Source organism: Homarus americanus, unplaced genomic scaffold (genome assembly GCF_018991925.1).
Source record: "Homarus americanus isolate GMGI-L3 unplaced genomic scaffold, GMGI_Hamer_2.0 scaffold39675, whole genome shotgun sequence".
Classification (NCBI taxonomy): Eukaryota; Metazoa; Arthropoda; class Malacostraca; order Decapoda; family Nephropidae; genus Homarus; species Homarus americanus.
Window position 1 is genome coordinate 13,265,467 of NW_024736071.1, and position 27,024 is coordinate 13,292,490.

The 27,024-nt window shown below is 37.7% G+C and overlaps 1 protein-coding gene across 3 annotated transcripts in view; it reads right to left on the minus strand.

The window, feature by feature from the left end:
* The window catches only part of LOC121871799 (biogenesis of lysosome-related organelles complex 1 subunit 1-like), a 107,299-nt gene that overhangs the window by 15,073 nt on the left and 65,202 nt on the right, over nt 1-27,024 (minus strand). For all 3 annotated transcript variants that reach the window (XM_042374296.1, XM_042374297.1, XM_042374298.1), the window contains 2 exons: nt 20,201-20,287; nt 70-142 (listed from right to left, as the gene is read on the minus strand). In XM_042374296.1, coding sequence (XP_042230230.1) covers nt 70-142; nt 20,201-20,287 — 160 coding nt within the window. The remainder of the gene's footprint in view (nt 1-69; nt 143-20,200; nt 20,288-27,024) is intronic.

Here is a 27,024-nt window from a genome sequence, read left to right on the forward strand (position 1 = left end):
AATGTTGTCTTGGGCAACATTAAGCAAGGACTTACTGTACTGTACGTATATACAATTACAAAAGCTTACCCAACATTGAGATGATCCACAAGAGCATGTGTGAGGTTACTGCTGGCCTGGATGGCTTCTTTCCGTCGACGTTCTGTAAAAAAAAACATTGGTTGAGATGCTATACAGTACATCCCCACTGAATGTTAATCCTTTGAACAAATCCTCATAATGAGAGCAAATTTTTACTGCCCATTTGCCAATTAACGAAAGAATGTTCTACTATTACAAAAGGTAAGTCAACCCCCACCTTTCTGCTTTCTCACCACCACTACCTCATTTATCACCACCTAAATCATAATTTCACCTTCCTCCCCTCCCTCCCACCCATTGCGTCTCACCGACACTACCTCTCACTCATTCCATGACCGTCATTCATGATAGTACAATATTGTACAATGCTGTACATTGTTTATTTGTTATTCTCACTCAATAATTTAAAATTTATGTAACAATGTAGAAGGAATACAATGTTGTTCATTTATACTTACACTCAATTTTGTGGGTAGACATAAGCTGTTAAATTGTCTGGCAGTCTTGCAGCCAGTGTTACCAAATAAACCAACTGATGCATCATCTTCTCACCACTTCCCATCTTCCTTCCTCCCTCCCTCCCACCCACCCACTGCATCTCACCGACACTCTGCCTCTCTCTCATTCTACTATGACTGTCATTCCCATAAATAACAACTGACAACCCTGTTCATGTAGCTTTATGTTTTACATGTTTTATTGTTTTTACCTTCAGTATTATGATGTGTTGTAATTATTTTGTCACAGACATTAGTAATGTACAGTACATTAATCTATCACCCTTTCGTTCAATGGGGACTTGCTGTATACTGTACTGTATGCCATCATCACCGTTTTATGATCATTTATGTTTATACAGTACAGTGGTCCCTCGGTTAATAAACGGTTTGATTAACAAAATTTTGGTTAACGAATTAGCTCCCATAAGGATTTGCAGTTCGATTAACGAACAAAACTTCGATTAACGAAAGCCTTATGAGAAACACGTTTTGTCATGCGCATCAGCTGATCGACAAGTCCGCCAATACAGTAATCGGTTCTATGTTTACATTCGTTTCCAGTGGAGTAAATATCAAGAAAGTTGTGCTCTTTAATATTTTTGCATTTTTTATATTAAATTTATTAGTCATTCTAAAATTTAGATAACATATTGATAATATAGACAGTACAGGGAACAGTTTTTGTGTGCCCATCAGCTGATTGAATCACCCACCAACCCTTCTCAGTTTAACTTTGTTTACAGTGGAGTGAACATTGAGTTTGGTCTCTTGAATATTGTTGCATTTTTACATTAAAATTATTGGTCATTCTAAAATTTAGTTAACATATTGATAATATACAGTACAGAAATTATTATGAAACATGAAAAAGGCATTAGAACCAATGCACTCTACAAAGAATATGGCATCATCATCGATTGCCTCTACAATCAGCTGTTTGACATGTAAACAAAGCTGCCAGGAATACAACATACACACCTCATAGTAAGTTAAAATAAAGTATTTTATTGTTTTTTATTTATTATTGTACAGTATACTGTGCAGTACAGTACTGTATTTAGTTTATATTTAATGTTTTGTTAATTCTATTACTGGTATGCACAGGTAGTTCTGCTATAACGCGATAGTTGTGTTCTTGTAAAACATCGTGTTATAGAAATTCGTGTAATAGAAATAACAGGGCTTATGGAGAAAATAGGGTTAGGTGCAGATTACTCAAAATCGAAAAAAAAATTCGTAGTTAGCCTAACACAAAGGATAGCACAGTCTAAATAAATGTTACATTCATATCTAATAATGAAATCATACAGTAAATGTTACACTTTACCTTGAAAAAATATGAATATAACTTGATGGGGGAGAAGGTTGATGTTGAGGCTGAGGAGTCATGAAACATCAAGCTTTTCTTCAAGTGTTATAGCCTTTCTTTTACGATCACCACCGGAAATGCGATCACCAGAGTGCTTCCCAGAGATATTCTTCTTTTCCATAGTCACAAAATTGGAGAAACAGTAATCAGAATTCACTGAGGACACTTAAAAACTTCACGTGTTTCAAACAAAGTGTGGAGTAAACAGAGCGCGCGGGTCTAAAACGCTATGTATTTTGTTTTTCTCTTATTTAAAATTTTACATTTTACATATACTGTACAGGTATACTGTATACATAAATATTACATAAATTATTTCTGCAATTCTTCACAAACAAAACACATAAATCAATTGAATATGTGATGTCGAACGTGAACTGTAAACACTGCATAACCCCGCGCCAAGCCACAATGTACAGTACACTTTAAACGCTACTTATTTTGTTTTTCTCTCTTATTTAAAATTTTACAATTTACATATACTGTACAGGTATTTCTTCACAAACAAAACACATAAATCAATTGAACAAGTGATGTCGAACATGAACTGTAAACATTGAGCCAAGCCACAACACTGTACAGTAATTTACATATTCATATTATGCTACAGCGCCCACAAAACATGAGAAACGTTTGAGTCCCCCAGTAGAGATGTCCGTTCTCTATCCACTTCAGGATGTCCTAGTCCTCCGTTTTCTTTTTGTGTACTCGCTCAGGGACTCAAGTATTTCTGTATATAACACAGGATGATAAGGGAATTTGAAATTATGAGTGAATGAATTTATTATACAGTGATCAATTAACATAGTATTGATGTGTTTAAGTAGTAGTATTCACTCACTCTAAACCACGAATTCCATTCATACAGAGAGAGAGAGAGAGAGAGAGAGGCCAAGCGCTCTGTTTACATCACACACACATAAATATTACATAAATTATTTCTGCAATTCTTCACAAACAAAACACATAAATCAATTGAATATGTGATGTCGAACGTGAACTGTAAACACTGTGTGTGATGTAAAGAGAACGCGGGTCTAAAACGCTACGTATTTTGTTTTTCTCTCTTAGTTAAAATTTTACATTTTACATATACTGTACAGGTATACTGTATACATAAATATTACATAAATTATTTCTGCAATTCTTCACAAATAAAACACATAAATCAATTGAATATGTGATGTCGAACGTGAACTGTAAACACTGCATAACCCCGCGCCAAGCCACAGCACTGTACAGTACACTTTAAGCGCTACGTATTTAGTTTTTCTTTTATTTAAATTTTTACAATTTACATATATATATATATAAGTAAACTGTAATTTACATATTATTCATATTATGCTACAGCGCCCACAAAACATGAGAAACGTTTGAGTCCCCCAGTAGAGATGTCCGTTCTCTATCCACTCCAGGATGTCTTAGTCCTCCGTTTTCTTTTTGTGTACTCGCTCAGGGACTCAAGTATTTCTGTATATAACACAGGATGATAAGGGAATTTGAATTTATTTGTTAATTTATTTATTTATAATATACTGTAATATATTAAATATACTGCAAGTATTTTCTTTAATTTATATACTTTTTTCTCGAAAAAGGGAGGCTACCATTATACCTGGTAATGTACATTTATGGTGATCGTTAAGGACCAAACTCCGAATCCATGACGTGACTTCTGTTCATCATTTATATCCTAAATTTACCAATGTAGGTAGTTTCAAGAATTAACGCAGTCATTTACTGAATATTCTTTGCAAAAAAATAAATTTCAAATGAATTATTTATAGGAGAAGTATTATGATCAGTAAATATACAGATATGCATTACTGACCACCTCCGAACACAAGGACGGCTAAAAATAGCTACAGGCGGTCACAGTCAAGGTCACTTTCCCTTTCTTGTCACTGGCAAATGGGGGGAGGGTGGTGATGATAGGAGCTGTGTTTATTACCGGGGTATATTGTTCTTTTACGGTATGTTAGACTGGTTTATAATACATTTTTATTATTTTAATATACCGGTAATCTTCATTTTAATCCAGCTTCCCAAACGTAAGTTTCAGTTTAAAATAATTAGTGGTACTGTAGGACCTTGTGAGTGGTTTACTGTATACATAAATATTACATAAATTATTTCTGCAATTCTTCACAAACAAAACACATAAATCAATTGAATATGTGATGTCGAACGTGAACTGTAAACACTGTGTGTGATGTAAAGAGAACGCGAGTGTAAAACGCTATGTAATTTGATTTTCTCTTTTATTTAAAATTTTACAATTTACTTATAATATATAGGTATACTGTATACATAAATATTACATACATTATTTCTGCAATTGTTCACAAACAAAACACACAACTCAATTGAACATGTGATGTCGAACGTGAACTGAAGCCATAACAACCGTTCGAGTGGAATCGCGTTAGAGCAAACGAGTTCGCGTTTTACAAATATCGTTCCTCAATTCATAAATCGCGTTAGAGCAAATTCGCGTTGTCAAAACACGCGTTATAGCAGAACTCACTGTATACTTTTTCTGTGAGTTGGAACCAATTACCCAATACCCCATTGAAATAATAGATTCGGTTAACGAAATTTTTGATTAATGAACGACTCTGTGGAACCAATTGTGTTTGTTAGTCGAGGGACCACTGTATTATAATGTAAATATTTATTTTATCACAAAATGGAAAAATACTGCACTGTAAAATATTCATTTTACAGTACAAGTCCAAAAATCCGGACTGCTTGGGGATTGGGTCGGTTGGGATTTTCGGATTTTCCGGATTCTCAGGCAGTAGTTTTAAAATTAAAATTTAAGGAGGAATAAAGAAGAGATGAACAGGTACATTTTGATAGTTTATTCATCAGCAAATATAGCATGCTTCATTTATCAAAACGAGCAGTTTTAATGAAAAAGCTGTGAATTCCAGAATTTTATTCTTTGCCTTTTTTATATCATAAATTGTAGGCTTTTCAATGGCGTATGTTTCCATTAGAACAGTATTGCTCACACCACGTTCTAGTTTCTTAATTATTTCAAGTTTGTCACTCAATTTCAACGTGTTCTTCTTTCTCTTCACACAACGAAGTTTATCTACTTTAGGAGCCATTATGTAAATGGAAAGAGTAGGACTCAAAATATTGTTATATTACAATGGTGTTCTATTCATACTGTGCTTGATATAATGCATTGACAGAAATGTAATATTTTTGCTGAAATGACGTACGTATTACAGTGGAAACTGGGATAAAATCGTGACGAAAACAATGACTTTTGCTTTCTTTCATTCAAAAGATGTTACCGTAATCGCTTTTCGAATGGTTTTCAGTTAAAAAACTGTTGTATTACAATAATATTCTATCCTAATTGACTTGAATAAATACTACGATACCATATTTCTGAATATTTTCATTAAAATCCATCAAAATCATTTTCCTTGTCATCGTCTGCAGCACCAAACAGCTTCTCCCAGTCCTCTCCTTGAACAGGGCTAGAGGGTACGTGTTTTTCGAATCGTTTTCAGTTAAAAACTATTACATCACACGTATATTTTACCTAAACTGCACCTGAATGAATATATTCTCGGAAATAAATAGTAGTTTTGCTGAAACGTGATGTATTTCAATGTAAAATAGGATAAAATGCATGACGAAAACAAAAGACTTTACCTAAGCTTTCAATGTTCTTGAGATGTTATTCGTTTTTTTAATAGTTTTCGGTTAAAATTCTGTTATATTACAATGATATTCTATTCATACTGTCCTTGATATAATACATTCACGGAAATGTAATATTTTTGCTGAAATTACAAACGTATTACAGTGGAAAGTGGGATAAAATCGTGACGAAAACAATGACTTTCGCCTTCTTTCGTTCAAAAGATGTTACCGTAATCGCTTTTCGAATGGTTTAGTTTAAAAACTGTTGTATTACAATAATATTCCCTCCAAATTGACTTGAATGAATACTTGAATGGAAATATACAATATTTTTGTTGAAACTACAGTGAGTTCTGCTATAACGCGTGTTTTGACAACGTGATTTATGAATAGAGGAACGACATTTGTATAACGCGAACGCTTGTTTCTTGTAACGCGATCTTTGCTTACTATTTCTCCAATTTTGTGGTATTAACTGTGTATATGGTAAAGAAGAATATCTCCAAGAAGCGTTCTGGTGATCGCATTCCCGGTGATGATCGTAAAAGATAGGCTATAACCCTTGAAGAGAAGCTCGATGTTATCAGCCTCAAAATCACCCTTCTCCCCCATCAAGTACTACAGGGTATTCATATTTTTTCAAGGTAAAGTGTTACATTTACTGTATGATTTCATTATTAGATATGAATGTAACATTTATTTAGACTGTGCTATCCTTTGTGTTAGGCTAACTACTAAATTATTTTCGATTTCGAGTAGTAATCTGCACCTAACCCTATTTTCTCCATAAGCCCTGTTATTTCTATTACGCGAATTTCTATAACACGATGTTTTACAAGAACACAACTATCGCGTTATAGCAGAACTGACTGTACCCGCGTTTCAGTGTAAAGTGTCGTAATAATAAATGGTAAACAATTTGCCTTCGGCACTCGTATTTCAGGCACGGCGAGCCTCAGTTTATAGGACGTAGAGCGTTTTTACTGAAGGTTTTGTTGTTCCATTACCCTCAAAAACGTGGATCGAACTATAAACGAGGAATATCATAAATTAACGATTTCTTGGTCAAAAAATCAGGGTCGACCGATAAACGAGGGGGGGTTATAGACGGGTATATACGGTATGTTGTCACAGTTTGATTGCTCGTTTTAAAGTGGCGACCACGTGGTCGCTTGTTGTTGCTGTGCAACTGTGGCGCTCATGCATGCGCACATACACACAAAAGCCCGCTAAAAAAAAAAAAAAAATTAGTTTTCGAAAAGTCCGGATTCTCAGGTGGTCCGGATTTCTGGCATCCGGATTTTTGGACCTTTACTGTATACAAAATTTTCACATTCTAGATTAATTTATCTCTTTCAAATTTACAAAAAGATAGTAAATTTCTATCTTCTGTAAATTGTATTTATTAATAATAAAACAATAAGACCATATGAAGAACATCTGGGCGTTCATAAGACAGAGTGAGATGCTTGTAACCTGGGGACTTCTGGTTTATACAGAATAATTCCTAATTTACTTCATGCCCTATTACCAGAAATGCCAGTTTTGTGGAATGAAAGTAACTGGTCAGTTAAATTTGAATTTGGTGCCCTGTAGTTTCAAAATTAGCCCCTACAGTACACATAAAATTGAGTCAAGTCTAGTACAGTAATATATGCTTTACGCGTTTTTTTTTTTTACGCATTTCTACGTTTACGCTGTACCCCGCCAGAACCAGAATGTTCACTTTACGCGGTGCATCTACTCTTTTACGCGGAGAGCGGCTGGCGCTCATCTCGCGCCGCGCCATTTTTGGATTCAAACCTCCAGCCATGTTGGGTAAGCAGCGCGAGTAGGTTGCGCAGTGTATGTCTTTGTTGCGTTCTTGGTGACACCATATGACGTATCGGACTGTGATTGGGCCAAGCATCCTTACCTCCCTCCCCGCTAGCTGTGATTGGTTTAATGTAATATGACGTGCCCTGCCGCGGGAGCGATGAAGCCCGTTGACCTACCCGTGTCAATTACACCCCTTCCGGCTACATCGTGTACAGTGGTCCCTCGGTTAACGAGCGCCTCGGTTAACGAGTTACCTTCCATACGATTCTTAACTTCGGTTAACGAGCAATCCCTCGATTAACGAGTTTCTTACTAGCCGACCTGAACATGTTTTCGCTTGCATTTGGCGGTCCACCAGCTGTAGTATTAGTCCGCCAGTACAGTAATCGGTTCTAGGGTTTAAATTCCTTACCATTATAGTAAATATCAAGAAGTTTATACTATTCAATAATTTTAAAAGTTTAATATAAAATTTTTTAGTAATTTTAACAATTATTGAACATGCCATCCAGCCTGCCAACACACCATACAGGCGTCAGTCTTTGTGTCTTTTCAGTGGAGGTAACATCTTGCTTGAGACTCTCTTCAACTAAATGCTTTTTTTCTGTGTTTGCAAGCAAATTATAGGTCATTTTGAAATATATTTTACATATTGACAATATATAATGTAGTGCAGTGTTGATTTAAAGAACATAATCTTGAATTACACCAAGAGAACTAAAATTTTATGGGTGAAATGGCGCCATGGGGTAACTTCTCTTCCACCCCAATGCCTTCTCTTCTCCTCCATCCCCATTCTAATTCCCATCATCATCATCATCCAGGAGCCTTCTACATACACACCTCAAAGTAAGTTTACTTTTCTACTTTTTTTGTTGAATTTAGGCAATTTTCGGTGAGCTGGAACCAATTACCCCAAAACCCATTGAAACAATGGTTTCAGTTAACGAGTTTTTCGGTTAACAAGCAACCTTCTAGAACGGATTGTGCTCGTTAACTGAGGGACCACTGTATATCGATATCCATTGTTCCATAAGAATGGCTGCCACCGGACCACCACCACCACAGATAAACCTTGCATTACCTAGACCCAACCGCCCTAAGCCAAAGAAGATACAACGTGCCCTCAGCTACGAGGTGAAGTACAAGATCATCCAAGAGTTGGAGAAAGGAACAAGACATGTTGATTTGGCGCGCCAGCATGGTGTGAACGAATCTACGATCCGGAAAATCAAGAAGGATGCAGCCAAGATAAAAGAACACATGAACATCACAAACTCTACAGGTGCTTCTATGATCAAGTATTGCCACAACAAGGTGCTTTTCAAGACGGAGAAGTTACTTGTGAGCTACTTGATTCGTCAGGCTAGACGGAACATGGCGGTCGACAAGCGCTCAGTTCAGGAGTACGCACATGAACTGTACGCAGCAGTGTCATGTAAGATGGGAATTGCAGAGCCCAAACCCTTCAACCAGAGGAATCTGGTTGGTTGCAGAGGTTTAAGAAGAGGAACAAGATCACCAACATTAACATTGGTGGTGAAGAAGCTAGTGCTGACCGTGTTGCGGCTAGGGATTTTCCTCCATTTTTACGTGAGATTATGGAGGAAGGACAGTACACCGACGACCAGGTGTTCAACATGGACGAATCCGGTCTCTTTTGGGAAAAGCTACCTTCCAAGACCTTTGTTGTCAAGTCTGCCAGCAAGTGTTGGGGCCGGAAGTTGCAGAAGGAGCGCATCACCGTTCTCTTTACCACCAATGCCTCCGGTACCTGTAAGCTCAAGTTATCGGTGATCCACACAGCACGCAAGCCGCATGCCTACAAGAGCATGGACATGGCCAAGCTAAATGTCCACTGGCTGACCGCACGTAAGGCGTGGATGTTCTCTACACTGTCCCTCTCCTGGTTTGATGACTGTTTCGTTCCCGATGTGAAGAAATTCTGTGAGCAACAGAATGTGCCATTCAAGATTTTGTTGCTGCTGGACAACGCACCAGGACACTCGACCCTACTGTTAAATCGTCACCCCAATGTAAAAGTGGTCTTCCTTCCTCCCAACACTATGTCATTAATCCAGCCCATGGACCAAGAATTAATCTGCAATGTGAAAGCTGAATTCTCTGTAAAGAAGTTTAAGCTCCTGAACGACTATACCAACACCAAGGATGAGTTGCGTAGCCAGGGTGACATCGATAGCAAGAGCGAAGAGGACGAGGAACAACAGTTGGCAGAGCAAGAAGTTCTTGTGAAACACTTTTGGAGGAAATTCAACGTCAAGAAAGCTGTGGACTTCTTGGTGGAGGCATGGGATCAGCTGTCTGTAGCAACGGTTCGTCACGCATGGAGACATGTATTGCAAGGTATCCCAGGTGGGAGGCAGAGTCAATCTGTGACTGGTGAGGTTCAGACTGTTGCAGTAGCAGTGGACCTTGCCAGAGAAGCTGCACAGAGTGTTACAGCTAAAGGCTTCTCCGAGACCACCAACGACGACATTATAGAGGTGATAAGGGATCCTGATGTGACTGCCGACGAGATGTTAGAAGACGATGACGTCAGTGAAGAGACAGGCGGTGCGTCATCCCGAGAAGAACGCAAGTTATCGCATGGTAATGTAAGGGGTGCCACTGAGTGTGTAGAGAAACTGAAGCTCCTCCTTTCCGACGACCCTGACGATAACCGGTATGAAGTCTTCACTACCCAGCTGTTGCAGATTATGGACCCCTACATCAAGGTGTATCACGACAACATCAACACTAGCCGTCAACAAAGCATTACCGAGTTCTTCGCCCGCAACCCACCACAGCCAGCCCAAGCCAGTGATAGTGACAGAGACAGTGATGGTGACATTGAGGGATTTGTCAGGGAGGCCCTGATAAGTGTGGATGACAGTGATGGTGACTCACCTGAGGGCCAGTAGCCTGCCCTCTGCCTCGGAACCAGCCGCCATTCCCGTACGCCGACCCATCTCTTCTACTAATGTAAGTGTTAAACCTAACCTTGATTTTTCCTAACATAACCTAACCTTACGTAAGTGTTAAACCTTGATTTTTCCTAACATAACATAACCTAACCTTACGTAAGTGTTAAACCTTGATTTTTTCTAACCTAACCTACCATGACATATGTGTTAAATCTTGATTTTTCTTTTACCTGGTACAGTATATTATTCTCTTATTGATATTTCTCTTCTATATTATGTGTGTGTGCATACCATCATAAAGTTAAGATATTACTTTTTACTAAAACGTACGTATTGTGTCGGGAAAAAGTGGAGTTTGGGGGTCGGCCCGGTCTCTATTTCAATTAATCCCATATGTTCTGTTGTTCACTTTACGCGTTTCCCGCTTTACGCGGGCCTCCGTGAGTTCAATTGACCGTGTAAAGCGAGGTATTACAGTACTGTACAGTATAAGGGAATGTCTCCAGGAAACAAAATTTTTCATAAGTATTCTTCAATTTTGTAGGTTTGGTATTGTTTTGTTTGGTCCACTGATTTAACACTGTAGATAAAACATTAAGTTATTTCTACAGTGCCATTCTCTCATTCACTAATATCACCACTTTTTGTCACATACACAGGGCCGGATTCAGGAGTGGGCAAAGTGGGCAGCTGCCCAGGGGCTCCACAATCTGGGGGCCTCCACATATTATAATATTTTATTTATTTGTTTATTTATTTGGATTATTTTTATTTTCATTCTTTAAAATTCATGATTATCTATTCCATCACGTAAAACTATGTTCAGCAAGAAGCATGATAGAAATTAGGCTAGCTACTCCTTGAAATTCATGAATACCTGGTTTTCCTATGAACCGTATATTTTTAATGAATGCTATTGTTTGTGTTGCTAATATTGTAATATATTTAGAATTCCACAAACATATATTGCTTAAAAATGAACTACATGGAATAACAAAATTGAGATTAAAAAAAAAACATAAAATATTTTTTCATTATCACTTCCATTACGAATGCCATCAGGGCGCTGTGTTTGTTGACAGTCGGTCGGAGGGGGTTGGGTCATGTAGTATCTGCACATCGGTTGTCTTGTGTCTGTCGATTAAAGTGGAGACTTGCGTCGCCCATGATTCGTGAACTTCCCACGAGTAGACATAAACATGTCTTGCAGATGTAAAATGAGAGAGAGAATTTTCATGTGTGCTTGTTGAGTGAAGTAGTCGCCACTCAGTGATGAATGATCTTGTCAGTTGTCATTTCCTAGAACATGTCTTGCAAATGTACAGTGAGAATGCGAGTGAGAGAGAGTCGATTGATGCTTGTGATTGAGTGTGGGTGGGTGTGTTGTTAGAATATACGTTCACATTTATAATTGTGCTTTAAGATACTACAGGTCGATAGGCTGCAAGTAAGTTGAGTTATTTTTTGTATTTTGAGTACATTAACTATGTCAATGGCGGTTTCTGTCAGTTCCACGATCAGTATATACAGTATAATACAGTATAGTCAATGGTGAAAAGGAGGCAAACCAACGGCGAGCTTTAGGGGTGGGACTGGGAGAAGTCAGAGGGAGAGGTCATAATCTTAGCCAAAATTCCAAATTTTAAAAATATGCTGGCATCCAAATGTTCCAGGGAGTTAACTAATCAATTAACCTCTCCATAAAGTAGCAAAAAGCAAACGGCCAATTTGTGTTACGTTTTTATTTATTACGAAAAATTAGGTATCCGTCTTTGTTGACAGAAAATTATTGTTGCAGAAATGAGTGGAATGGACAGACACAAAGGTGTACGATGTTTCGAAAGTGGTGCTGCAAAGAGAAAGACATCTAAAGAATGTGCTGAGAGAGAAGCTAAAGAATTTACAAAAACACGTCGACTGACTGAATTCTTCACTCGTCCATCAGCTTCAGAACATCTAGTCAGTGCTTCTGCAAGCTCATCTTCAAGGCAACCAGACCAAGTACCTGCATGTGATGCATCAGCTTCCTCTTTATATGGCAGCTCTAGCCTATCTACAGGGGGAAATGACCAGACTGCCGAGGAGATTGAAATTGAATCAAAGCATGTGCCTCCTGAAGTGCAAATGGCAACTACACAAAATTATGACATTGACATTAGCTTATGGTCAGAACATTTGACAAAACAATTTATTGATTATTGGACTGCGAACGGTTCTTAGAGTCTCCACCAGTGACGCTAAATTTTTGGATGCAAAATCAGCAGTACAAAAAGATGCAAACAATGTCAGTCGCAATTGCACACCAGCCATGTTTGAGCGAAGGAATCGAAATGGGGAAGTTGAAAATCGTTCTTGGCTTTGTTTCTCCCCCGTAAATGGGTGGGTCTACTGTTTCTATTGCAAGCTAATGGGTGTTTCAAGATCTCAATTCACATCTGATGGGTTCTGCGACTGGAAGCATGCTAATAGGCTTGCTGTCCATAAGCAATCAAAGGACCACATTCAAGCAGTTTTGTCAGCAGCAAGTCGTGCAAAGGGAGCTGGAGGTATAGATTCTAAACTAACTACAAATGTGGGTCAAATTGAGCAGTATTGGTGTAATCTTCAAAAGCGATTGATCAGCGTGCTTAAATTTATATGTGAAAGAGGGCTAGTTCTTCGTGAAGATGATGAAATAATTGGATCTCCTCATAATGGAAATTACTTGGGATTACTAGAGCTTTCGGCCGAGTATGATGATTTCCTCAGGCAACACATCCAGAATCATGCTAATCGTGGCACTGGTCATACAAACTATTTGTCTTCAACCATCTGTGAAGAAATTGTCAGACTAATGGGCAATGAAGTACTGAACGAAATTATCTCACGTATAAAGCTCTCAAATTATTACTCAATTTCTCTAGATTAATAATAATAATAATAATAATAATAATAATAATAATAATAATAATAATAATAATAATAATAATAATAATAATAATAATAAACGGTTTATTAATAGAGTTGCAGCCGGTGGGTGAAAATATACAGACTTACATTTGATTTAGACATAATGATATAATATGCATTGAATACATTTACAGGGCTGTACAGTACATAAATTAGGAGTTGTTTATTATTTTAACAATAGATGGGATGGTGCTATTCTTATATCTATCGGTGCGGGCTCTTATGGGCTGAATTTTGTTGTAGTGGCGGACTGCGCGAGGTGGGCGGGGGACTGCCGGTGGCAGGAGGTGGCGATGATGAGGGTGGTGCATTAGTTGGCTGCCAAACCTTTCCAGTGCTTGGTGGTGGAGGTCACTGAAGGATGGCATTTCCAGGGTGGAGAGAGCGTTGGTGTAGCCGGAGTATTCTACGCCGAGCATGATTCTGCAGGCCCTTTTCTGTACCTTCTCTAGCTGATGTTGGGTGGAGTTGAGAAAAGACGACCAGGCTGGTGACACATACGTTAGTTTGGGGAGAATAAAGGCGTTGTAGATGGTCCTCAGCTCTGGCGTGGGTGTCCCAAGTGACCTAAGTCGTCGTAGTACGTATGTAGAGACGGTACGAGGCTGCCTTGACTGTGTTATTTACATGGGCCTTCCAGTCAAGTTTCACCCCTGATGAAGGCCATATTGATGAACTAACTCTGATAATCAGATACATGGAGCATGACACACCTGTTGAGAGATTTGTGAAATTCTTGCCAAATCAAGGACACAAGGCTCAAGAAATGTTTGAAGGTTTGATGAAGTTTCTTGCAGACAATGACATTGACATTTAAAATTGTCATGAGCAATCTTATGATAATGCAACATCTATGAGTGGGAGGTACAATGGTCTGCAAGCCAAAGTTGTAGCTGAAAATCATCATGCAATTTGGATACCCTGTGCTGGTCATTCATTAAACTTGGTTGGAAAAGCTGCAGCTGAATGTTGTCAAGAAGCAATCTCATTTTTTTATTTTCTTGAGGCAATTTACTAAATGTGTTCACAGCTTCTACACATTGTTATGCAATTCTTAGTGATTTATTGAAAACTGTAGCGTCTGGCCCGGTATCTGTGCCAAAGAGGATTTCCACAACAAGATGGTCCTGTCGAGCAGTTGCAGTGAAAGCAGTTGTCCAAGGTTATCTCCCAATCCGTGAAGCACTTGCTAAAATAGCTAGAGATGAAAATGAGACGAGCAAAACATGTTATGAAGCCATTGGTCTCCATGATAAGATGTGCAAGTTAGAGACTGCTATTTATGCTGTGTTTTGGCATGACATTCTTGGCAGAGTTGATGCAACAAGCCATGCATTGCAAGATCCTAAACTCGATTTGAACACAGCAGTAGCAATGCTGAAGTCCTTGGAATGTTTTGTACGAGAAAAGAGAGATTGCTTCCGTGTTTATGAGAAAAAGGGAAGGGAAATGTCAGAAACTGGGGATTATTCACAGACACGCAAGCGTCAACGTAATGTACGACTCAATCCATTGAATTATGGACGATCAGAAGAAGCAGCCCTCTCACAGTCAGAAAAATTTTGGGTTCAGAATTTCCTTCCAGCAATTGATCAGTTCCTGAGTTCACTGGATCAACGGTTAAAGGCCTATGAGGAAACCTGTTCACTTTTCGGGTTCTTGTCTAAACTGGAGTCAATGAATTGTGACGAAATTGAAGCAGCTGCAGCAAAATTGGATCAAACACTCGGAGTTGAACTTGTGCAGTTTACAGCATTCTTCACTCAATTTCTTGAAGATGATGAGAAAGGAAGGGCACATTACCTTTACAAGCTGTTGATAGACAAGAAAGTTGTAGATACATTTCCAAATGTTGAAATAATGCTACGGATGTACTTGGTGCTCATGGTCACAAATTGTTCTGGAGAACGTTCTTTCAGTGAAATGAAGTTTATTAAAAACAGACTTCGTACTGCAATGTGTCATGACAGGCTCAGCCACCTGGCTTTGATGAGTATCGAATATGACATCCTCAGAGAGATTGACTTCGAAAAGTTGATCAAAAACTTTGCAGTGGCCAGGTCACATAAAGTGCCTGGTCCGTAAATAAAGGTAATGTTTATTTTCTATTTTGCAATTGATCAATGTTTGTGTTCAATATATCCATTATCCATGGTCGATGGCAATTATTTTTATTAAAATTCTTGTTTTTTCCAACATGTTCATACTTTTGTTTAATTTTACCAAATTCATTAAATTGTTTATTTGTTTTACTATTGGATGCAAAACTTCAATTTTATTTATAGTTGAGTTAATACTTATTCTGAATCTATCTGACCTTGGACTTAAAGAAGCCTATACATGCATTCTTGGACAGAACCATTATTTGAGTAGAGGTTTATCTGATTAATAATGCAAAGAATAATCTCTCCGTAATAACTAATAATGCAGTATATTCTTTTCTGTGAAGTCTCTTGAAAATTTGTGACATGTGCGATAGTAGCTATATCAGGGCTGGTCGACTTGAAACCACATGAATGACTCCAGTCATGTCTCACTTTTGTGTGTGTGTGTTGGGAATTTGTACACCATCAATAAATATACAGTTAATTAAAAATTTCTCAATCTTCTAATTTCCTCAATATAACTGCATATGGCTTCAAAATTCTAAAAAGTGTTCAAATTTCAAAATATTCCCGGGGGGCTTACAGCGCCCCCAGGAACTCCCAGACGTTTAGGCTCGCTTCACTCGCCACCCCACCCTCTTGGGTAGTTATAATGAGGGGGGGCCTCCACAAAGAGGCTGCCCATGGGCCTCCATAGGTCTAAATCCGGCACTGCACATACAGTTGTTGCTGGTTTAGATGTTTTTATATACATTACTGTACTGTACTTTATGATAGTTTTACAGTAAACATGATTTTTGCTTCTTTTTTTAATATTGTAGTGTGTCTAAAAACTTAGCAGTGACTAGCGTGAACACAGAAGGTTGTGAGTTACAGGCTAAGATGACTGTAGACAGTGGCAGCCTGGTCACCTGTGTGTATACCAGTCACGAAAAGTTCTCAAACACACTAAGGGTCATATAATATGACCAAACGAACAAGAAATCTGAACATTGCTCTCTGAGGAAGTTCTATTGCAAATCAAATTACTGTAGTAGTTCTTTTCAGCAGTAAATACTATAAAGTTGTGCAACATATATTATTACAAAATATTGAAAGTCACTTTGCAACCACACGTCCCAACCATTCTGAGATGACATGAATGATAGTGCTCATTCTGAAATCTGTAGTTCCCAGCTGTTCAAGAATTTTTTGTGGCGATTGTACAGTACTGTATGTAATGTATGCAAATCAATTTTAACCCCTACGCCCCAGGCGTAGGGGTACCTCCCCCCCAACGTGAGGTAAATTGAGAAAAAATCAACTTTTCCAAAAATAATCTTTAACCTTTTTAAATGATGAAACAACCAAAATGAAGTAAGAAAAACTATATATTGACCCTCTAGAAACTTCCCTGGGACAGCAGTGGCGAGGGAGATAAGGGGACAGTGTTGTTTTGACGGCTAGCACTTGTGGTTACGTACGCACTTAGCGGCCATTTTCTGCTTGCTTTTGTGTCCAGGATAGCCAGTAATGCATATATTTACCGATCATAATACTTATTTCCTATAAATACAGGTAATTCAGTTAGAATTTATTTTATTTGCACTTTTTTTCATAAAAAGTACACGCTAACATCAGCAGTGTCACCAGGCTGTCTGGTTGTCTTTGCGTTTGGTAAAGCAAGTAATGCATATAAATAATTACCGGAATAATAATTCAATAAATAAATAGTGTACATTTATACCAATCGTTGCATTATTTTCCAGTAACACTGTACTACACTACTTTTTTGGGGAGGGGGGGAATAACCCACCCGGGCACAGGTCATCAACCCACAACGGGGCCTAGGAGGTGAAAAAATAAGAATAAAAAGAAATTAAAAATAGAAAAGGAAAACGTAATACAGGTTGACAATCCCTTATCCGAAATCCTTGGGGCCAGGGGCATTTCGGATTTCAGAATTTTTCGGTTTTCAGAATGGCTAGTTGTTTTTTTTTATGTGTATTAGCTTACCCAGGCATAGATCACTGACCCACATCAGGGCCTGATGGGCAAAAATATAATAAAAATTATAATAATAATAATAATTCATTGGTCTAGGTCGTATTTCTCACTTTTGATCTTTTTTTCATTCTTGTATTTCTTTATTATTATTAGTTTTATTATTATTTTATTATTACAGCATTATTGTTATTGTTATTATTATTATTGTTATCATTAATATTTTATTTTGGTGTATTTTTATTAAAAATTTTATTTACTATGAATATTTATTATTATTATTATTATTATTATTATTATTATTATTATTATTATTATTATTATTATAATTATTATTACTATTACATTTTCGCCCCCCAGGCCCTGATGTGGGTCAGTGATCTATGCCCGGGTAGGTTAATCCGTTAAAAAAAAAACTTCCGGTTTTCAGAGCTTTTCGGTTTTCGGAATTTCTGATAAAGGGTTGTCAACCTGTAGTAATCTACACTGCGAAGATGCCGGAAAACCAGCTTTTTAAAGTGAGACTGATTGTATGAATGTGGAAACACAGAAGAACGCAGAGCATTCCACAGTTTGGCTGTGTGAGGAAAGAAGGAGGTACTATAACGGGTTATTCTAGTGTGACCTACATCCACAGAGAAAATGTGGGTACCGTGGGCAAGACATGTCTTATGAGCCCACGGTCTTGCCGGTGGTACACAGGATGCCAAATACACCGAACTGTGCCCGTTAAAGTACCTGTAAAAGAGAGAGAGTGAAGCAACATTGCAGCGAAGAGAAAGGGAAGAAAGATTGTCAACTAAAGGAGGAGAATTAATAAAATGAAATGTCTTTGATTCCACCTTATCTAACAGTTGGACAGAAGAGCCACCCCAGATATGAGAGCAGTATTCAATGTTAGGACGAATGAATCCCTTATATACATGAAGCAACTGCTCAAGAGTGAAGTAGCTACGGCATCTGTACAGCATTCCCAACTTTCAGGAGGCAGCTTCAGCTATATTAAGGATGTGTGATTTCCAGGACATATGGGAGGAAATGGTGAGGCCTAACATATTTATTTCAGAATTTGGCAGGATGATAGCGTCTTGAAATGTAATTCGTGGGAGATCGTCTAATTTACAAAGTGTAATTGGTAAATATTGAGTTTTGTTACTATTGAACTTAACCAATTTTGTACCTCCCCATTCAGAGATGCTGCACAGATTGGCATTGATAGAAGTAATGATATCAGCGCTAGAAACAGATCTAGTTTGAGAGTTAGGAGGAAGGGGAAAATGTGAAGAGTAGTGAAGAGTAGAATCATCAGCTTAAGAATGGATAGAATTAGTTGTAGTATGAAGTAAATCATTGATAAAAAAAAGGAAGAGAGTAGGTGAAAGAACAGAACCCTGTGGGACACCACTATTGGTAGAGAAAGAGTGAGAGGTTGAAGGACGACTCTCCATGGTAACAGGCTAATGCGTGCTAACTGCACTGAGCCCACCCACGCTACCCTGCGTGTGGCATGACCGCCAAATAGTCATGCTGGAACCTGATAACCAGCGCTGGGCATTCAAACAATGGCACGAAAAGGCGCACGTTACGAAACATCAACAGGGGCGCCCTAGATGAATGTTCCGGAACGTCAACCAGGGTGTAGGGGTTAATAAAAACAGGTGAACCCCGATAACCGACGTCCCGTTGACCGCCGATTACATATAGGAGAAATACCCCACAAGTTCCGTTGATACTCAGTAGATCCGACAATCGGCAGAGCTGGCATGGTGAGAATTCTTGCCACCAGAGGGCTCTGCATGCTGCTTCTGACTCATTTTTGCCATCTTTGTTCTTGTTTACACTTAAAAATGTGTTTCTGACTACTTGTATGTTTTTTTCATTATTTCTGACTTAGTGTGTTGTGCAATCATGCCTAAACACCCCAGTGATAGTTCTTCTTAGGGGCAGCTTGATGTGATGAGATAAGGCATAATAAGAGTGGTGTTAGACCACCAAAGATTGGTAGAGACAAACTTACTACCCTAGACCGTCTCTACCATCCTCAACTCAGATACATGATAGTCTCAATTTAAGCTTTACATTGCTTATTGAAGGTTTAATATGCTTGCTTTATGTCTGCTTTATTTTCTTGCTTGACAGTGTGTAATACAGAGATATATGAAGGGTAGATGGGAGCTTTTGGAGGGTGGCCGGTCCCTAACCCCTGAATTTCTTATGGATTAATTGCTTCGATAACCATTGATTCGCTAACCAAAGACTTTTCCCGGTCCCTATATGCATCAGTTATCAGGATATGCCTGTACACAATTATATCCAATACATATTTGTACACAGAAGTCTACACATTGATTTTTCTAGACTGAACACTCTAGCTAACCTTCCTCCCAACAAGTGTACAGTATAATGCTGATGGTGAGGTTTCAGCTAAACTCCAAGCATTGAAAAACATATGGCTATTTATTTTTTTAATATTTAATGGACATGTTTATGATTAGCCTAATCCATATTTTGATTATACAGTACTGTACATCGTACTGTACAGTACTTGTGCTTACAACAGCAATTTAGGTTTTGTTTGGACATGGAATGGCAGCAGATAGCTACATAGCCTCAAGTATCCAAGATTAACTAACAGTATATACACGGGACATCTAACCAACAACCTCCAGAGTTAATAGAATCAGTACTAATACTGTACACAAAAAATGAATTAGATAATTGAACTTTCTTGAAATCCAAGTTCAGTAATTTACTGCAATCAAAAATATCCTCAAATACCAATTTATTAAAAATAAAGCTCACCTTGTTCCTCCTTACGTGCCTGCTGCCTTCCCTGGTGTTCCTTCACCATAGATGACAACATCACTCCAACTTCAAATCTTGCACGAGCTAAGGGATAAAGGCAGTAAATTAAAAGTCACCATCAACATAAAAAACAAAACAAAGGTAAGATGTTTAGAAAATGAGCCCCAGTTTATTTCCTGTGCTTTATTTTTATTATTTTTTTAAAATCTTCACTGCTACCTTTTTTCCTTAATCCCACACTAGGCTTTAATGTTATGCACTAGCCTAGTCCAATGCTGTATTGAACTTTCAATGCATGGGGATTCCCATTTCTTTATTTTTTTTTAATTGGGACAGCACCTCGTCCCAAAGTGGGTCATATAAACTCCTATTAACAAGTGGTGACGAGGTTGTATCTTATTGTCAAAGGAGAGACATTTTTATGAGTAGGTTAAATACAGTATTCTTATAGAAAACTTTAAACATCAAATATTCAATTGGATTCCAACATGGCAGCCAGTTCTGTACACTGGAGTTCCAATGAAGTTACAGTACTGTATTGCCCTTCTACTAAAACTAATGTCAAAGTATACATTGAAGCTTTCTGCTGAAGATGTAGAGGACTTCAGGAAATATGTTGACTTCTATAAACAGAGCAGTCCCGAGGGGGGCAAGCCAGGGCGGCCACCCTGGGCCTTGTGCTCTCCTGGTTAGTAATTATACAGTTCAAATGAAACACACAAACTAGTAACAGAAGTCTGTGCTGATTGGAAGCATTTTAGTGAAAGTATAAAATCTCCAGAGTCATCAAATGAAGTGAAAAGACAGTTGTGTTCAATGAATGCCATAGATACAGTACAAGCATGTTACAAGACTTGAAAAAAGAAAAGGAACATTGGTGATCAGTTGTAATACATATTATAGCAGCTGTGCAGTACTAGCTGAGCACAACTCTGCTTTGGACAAGTCATTGGGTGTTGGAAATTTTCATAATATTGAGGAAGCCGAGTTGTTTTCTGAGCTTCGAGTACTCCAAGAACTCATTCCCATAGAAACAAAAAATACACTTCAAGTCTTTCAGTTTCTAAAATTTATAAATGGTTCTTTCCCTAATGCAGAAATAGTGTACAGGCATAGGATTTTGTTGACAGTCACAGTGATATCACAGGAGCAAAGTTCTTCCAAACTCAAATTGATATAGAGCGATCTAAGGACAACTATATCTCATGAGAGGCTGAGTGAACTGGCTATGCTCTCCATCAAAAACGAACTGGCAACAAGTGTGTGCAATAATGAACTCAGAGAAGAATTTGCTGGAAAGAAAGCAAGGAAGGTTAATTTTTGAAAGTAGGCTGTTTCTGCTACTTTGCAAATGCTTTATGAGAAGTAAGAGGATATTAGTATAGCGGATTAAATTAGTTTTTAACTTATTAAGTATGTTATTATGAAATCCTTTATTACATCCAGACTGCCTTGGCAATTTGTCTTGTTTATGTTACAACTCAATTTAAAATGATGTTTTATTTTCAATGTACAGTACAGTGGTCCCTCGGTTAACGAACACAATTCATTCCACAGAGTCGTTAATTAATGGAAAATTTTGTTAACAGAATCCATTGTTTCAATGGGATTTTGGGTAATTGGTTTTTGCTCACAGAAAAGTACATACAAAGTAAAAAAAAAATGCAGTAAAGTACACTTACTTTGAGGTGTGTATGTAGAAGGTTCCTGGTTGATGATGATGATGGGAATTAGAAGTGGTGGTGGAGGAGAAGGGAGAAGAGAAGGAAGTGGGGATGGAGGAGAAATCACCTTTCAGGGGGACCCATGCTTGATGCAGTAATTTCACCAATAAAATTTTAAGTTCACTAGGTGTAATTCAAGATTATTTTATTTAAATCAACACTGCACTGTGCTACATAATATCAATATGTTAACTAAATTTCAGAATGACCAATAATTTTAATGTAAAAATGCAAAAATATTCAAGACACCAACAAAATCGATGTTCACTCCACTGTAAACAAAGCCAAACTGACGCCTGGTGGATGAGTCAAGCGGCTGATGGGCGCACAAAAAACTAGTTCCCTGTACTGCATATATGATCAATATGTTAACTAAATTTTAAAATTACTAATAATTTTAATATAAAAAATACAAAAATATTAAAGAGCACAACTTTCTTGATATTTACTCCACTGGAAACGAATGTAAACATAGAACAGATTACTGAATTGGCAAACTAGCCCATCAGCTGATCAGCTGATGCTCACAACAAAACGTGTTTGTCGTAAGGATTTCGTTAATTGAAGTTTTGTTTGTTAACCGAATTGAAGATCCAGATGGGAGGTAATTCGTTAACCGAAAATTCGTTAATCGAACCGTTCGTTAACCGAGGGGCCACTATATACGTCTTTCTTGTGTACTTGCAAATCTCATTTTATGTAATTTCATAAATTTTTGATCAGTTATCACATACAGTCTAGGGATTATAGATTTCTTTAATTTTTCCATATTTTGGATTACAATAGGATACTGTAAAATTACTACACCTGTACCCATTACTGTACAGTACAGGTACTCCTCGACTTACGACCACCCAGACATACGACCGACCCAGTCGTACCAAAATTTTTCCAAATTACGTATTTTCGAGTCCCGACATTAGTGATTGCACTGTGTACTGACTAAATTTTCGTTTGTAATTCTCTTTAAAATGGCTGGCAAGCTTAAAAGTGAGAGTTTTGTGGTGCTGAGAAGAAAAAGAGACACCCACGGGTTGTCGTAAGTCGAGTATTTTTTTTTTTTATTATAATTTTTTTTTTAAGGGAAATAGCCCACCCGGGCACAGGTCAATGACCCACATCAGGGCCTGAGAGGTGAAGATATCTAATAATAATAATAATAATAATAATAATAATAATAATAATAATAATAATAATAATAATAATAATAATAATAATAATAATAATAATAATAATAATAATAACAACAACAACAACAAAAACAACAACAACAATAATAATATAATAATACAGAACCATAAACAAATGCAAAAATAAAAGAAAAAAGATCAGGAGTGAGAAACGATAGATATGAATTGTGTTGTCAAAGTAAGAGAAACAATTGAGACACTGCAATTGTGTGTAAATGAGGCACAAAGTCATATCAGTAACCTGGGACTTGGTCACAATTTTCGTGATGCCATATGGCAGCAGGGTCTACCATTAGACAACACATTACAGTAATACCTCGATTTACGCAGTCAATTGAACCCGCGGAGTAGCACGTAAAACAAGAAACGCGTAAATGGAATAACAGAACATATGGGATTAATTGAAATAGAGACTCGGCCGACCCCCAAACTCCACTTTTTCAGACACAATACCTACGTTGTAGTAAAAATAACATCTTAATTTTATGATGGTATTCACACACAATTAATAATTCAGAGAAATATCAATAATATTAGGTTTTTGAACACTTACATTAGTAGAAAAGATGGCTGGGCACACGGGGATGGGGGGTTGGTTCCGAGGCAGAGGGCAGATTATTGGCCCCCACCTGTATCATTTGTATCAATTGTATCACTATCCACCACAGAGGCTTGCAGGGCCTCCTTGTCAAACTCCTCAAAGTCCATATAAGTCCATATCCTCACTATCACTGTCTTGGACCGGCTGTGGTGGGTGGCGGGTGAAGAACTCGGTAATGTTTTGATGACTGGGCGACCTTGTGCGCACCCTGCCAGCGCCGCTTCCCACGTAAATGACGAAATTAGCCGCGTAAATGACCAAACGCGTAAATAAAACCCGCATAAAGCGAGACCTAATTATATATATATATATATATATATATATATATATATATATATATATATATATATATATATATATACACACAATATATTGATAAAATCACATATAGGAAACAACGAACTAGCTTTCGTTTTCATTGTGGATATATATATATATATATATATATATATATATATATATATATATATATATATATATATATATATATATATATATATATATATATATATATATATACATACACACACACACACAAGTGATATCCCCATTAGCCGGAACAATTGGTGCAGAACACTTCCGGGATGAGAGATTTCTGGGTAACCAGACGACTTTCTCAAACTCGGAAAAATTCCTCATCCCCGGAACCTTTTCCGGTTACTGGGAAAAAGTTTCCAAGTGTCTACTGGACCTCTAGCACAGACGGACACTAGCCCACTTCCCTATAACGTTTCTGGGTGCTGGAGATGTTTCCTTGACTCTAAACTACAGGAATCCATAAACACAGTTCAAATTAGGTTAGAAACTTCATAGTTATCTAAAAGTTTGGTTAAATAAATGCATTTAGAAATAAAAAATCTATAGGATATAGGCATGAATGAAGCAGTGTGATACAGCAAAGACTGTTATTTTCCACTCCCACGGAGCTGTGGGGGATTAGTGGGTCTTGTTGTAACTGACCAGACCTGATGCAATGTCAGGTGGAGGTAGGATGGGGGATTAGTGGTCTCATATTACTGACCTGTAGGAATGTCAGGTCACCCTTTCTTGGGTGGAGGATTAGTGGGTCTGATGACCAGAAGATGTTTTGAATAAACACGAAATCTAAAGTATTTTTAGAGAGACTGCGATAAGTACAGATGAAAGTACAGTTATATTTCCGTTAGCCAGAATCCCTCAAACCCGGAACTCTCCAACAGCCGGAATTGAAATTTTCGTGGAAAATCGTTCCCAAAGCCGATACCCGGAAAATTCCGGGGATGGGGGAGTTTTTTTCCTGGTTTGAGAGATTAAAATCAGGCGCATTTTCTGGAAATTCCAAGAAAAATTTTGCGTTACCTCGAAAATTCCGGGGATGAGGGATATTTTTCCGGGTTCGAGAGATGATGTAATGTGCATTTTCTGGAAATTCAGATTACATTTTTCCGTTACCAGGAAAATTCGGGGATGAGGCGATGTGGGGTGACGGGGGTGTGTGGGTCATGTAGAGGTGTGTGGGTGGTTTTTGGAGGGATAGTGTGTGTGTGTGTGTGTGTGTGTGTGTGTGTGTGTGTGGACGGAAGCGAACCTTTTTGGGGGGTAGGGTCGCGTGGTCAGTTCCCCACCCCCTCTCTTCCTCACTCAAGCGTGGCTAATTGTGATAGGGAGATGAATTTGATACCATAATGATCCTTAATAAATTCACTATGAAACATTTCCAATGAGATATCCTTAAACAAATATTTCTACATGATATAGTGATGGGAATTCCATTCTTTTATAAAAAAAAAGAGGTAAGAAATGTTGGTACCAGCAGATCCTGTCATCTACAGCCTAGAATAGGCAGTCACTTCACTCAATTGACTGTAATACATAACTAATCATGTCTTAAAACTTGTGAGATGCAATGCTAGGTCACGCATTGTTGGGTAATATTGACTGACGCCACCTTCATTTCTTTAAGAAATTAGTGTTTTTTGCAAAAAAGTGAACATTTTCATTTTTAACAGAAACTGCTAATTTACACAAAAATGGAGGTCAAATTTGAGTAAAACACACCAAAAATACATGAAAAAACCTATTCTCATACTAAAGGAACCAACCAACCTACCTTACCTAACCTAATCTAACCTACAAGGAGGAGATAAGGAGGATACAACTCACTCTAAAGTGAGGAGTATAATCTCAGGTAAACATGGAGGGAACCTGCGGAAAGTCAATGGACGAATATTAACCTAAATCTCCACCCGTTTTCTACCCCGCTAGGATTAGGGCCTCCAGCAGGGGTTAGGTGAGGTTTGGTTAGATTAGGTTAAGGTAGGTTAATTTAGTGAAAGTTAGGGGTGTTAGATGTTTGGTTTCTAATGTCTTTGGGTGTTTTGTTCAGATCTCACCTTCATTTTTTATGGAAAATAGCTTTTATTGATCAAGGATAACTTGTATCTTTTTTTTTTCAAAATCAACGCATTTCCCATGGAAATGGAGGTCAGATCTGAACAAAACATATCAAAATACGTCAGAAATCTAACATCTTGTGAAAAAGTTTGAGGGTGTGCTTAAACCAATTATTACAAATACGTGATGCATAATTTACTCAGTTTTACGCAGATAACACCTCTTCACCGATGAAGACTGAAAAGCATGAAAAATCCATTAAATTCAATTGTGTCACTATTTTCCATTTCCGACTAGTATAAATGGAGTTCAAAATGCTCAGAATAGGGAGATCTAAATGTTTCAGTAGTTTATAACTTTGGGGCGCACTATGTCCTAAAGTAAAATATTACCGAAATGAATGTCAGATTTAAGTAAAACACGCTGATAAAGGTAAAAAAATATATATATATTCTCGTACCAAAACCTGATGTCAGCCAATGGACGAATATTTACCGAGATTTATTGATCTAATTTATAAGGCGTTCCTCACTTGTGTGATTTGTCTGAATGAAACATGTTTCCAAGAGACCTCAAGGGTTGAGGAATGTATGAGGTAGAAATTTCCTCTAAATTAAGTGCTTCTATGCAATTTGAAGATGTGCTAAACCGAATAATAATCATTATCATCATATCAGAACTCATATTAAAATATAGTAAGTTCACATAACATTTCTACCCCTATTCTTTTATCATACTCAAAAAAGGTATCTAATTTTAAGATAATTTTCTTCCATTATACAGTATTACCGTCGGAAACGTATAATAACGGATATAGAGCATGCCAAATCTTTTTCTATTTAATTCCATTAATCTTTAGCCATTATTGCCTACCCGACCTCCCACTCAGCGTGTTCCCTTCATAAATCGTCATGCGCATGCATTTCCATACAC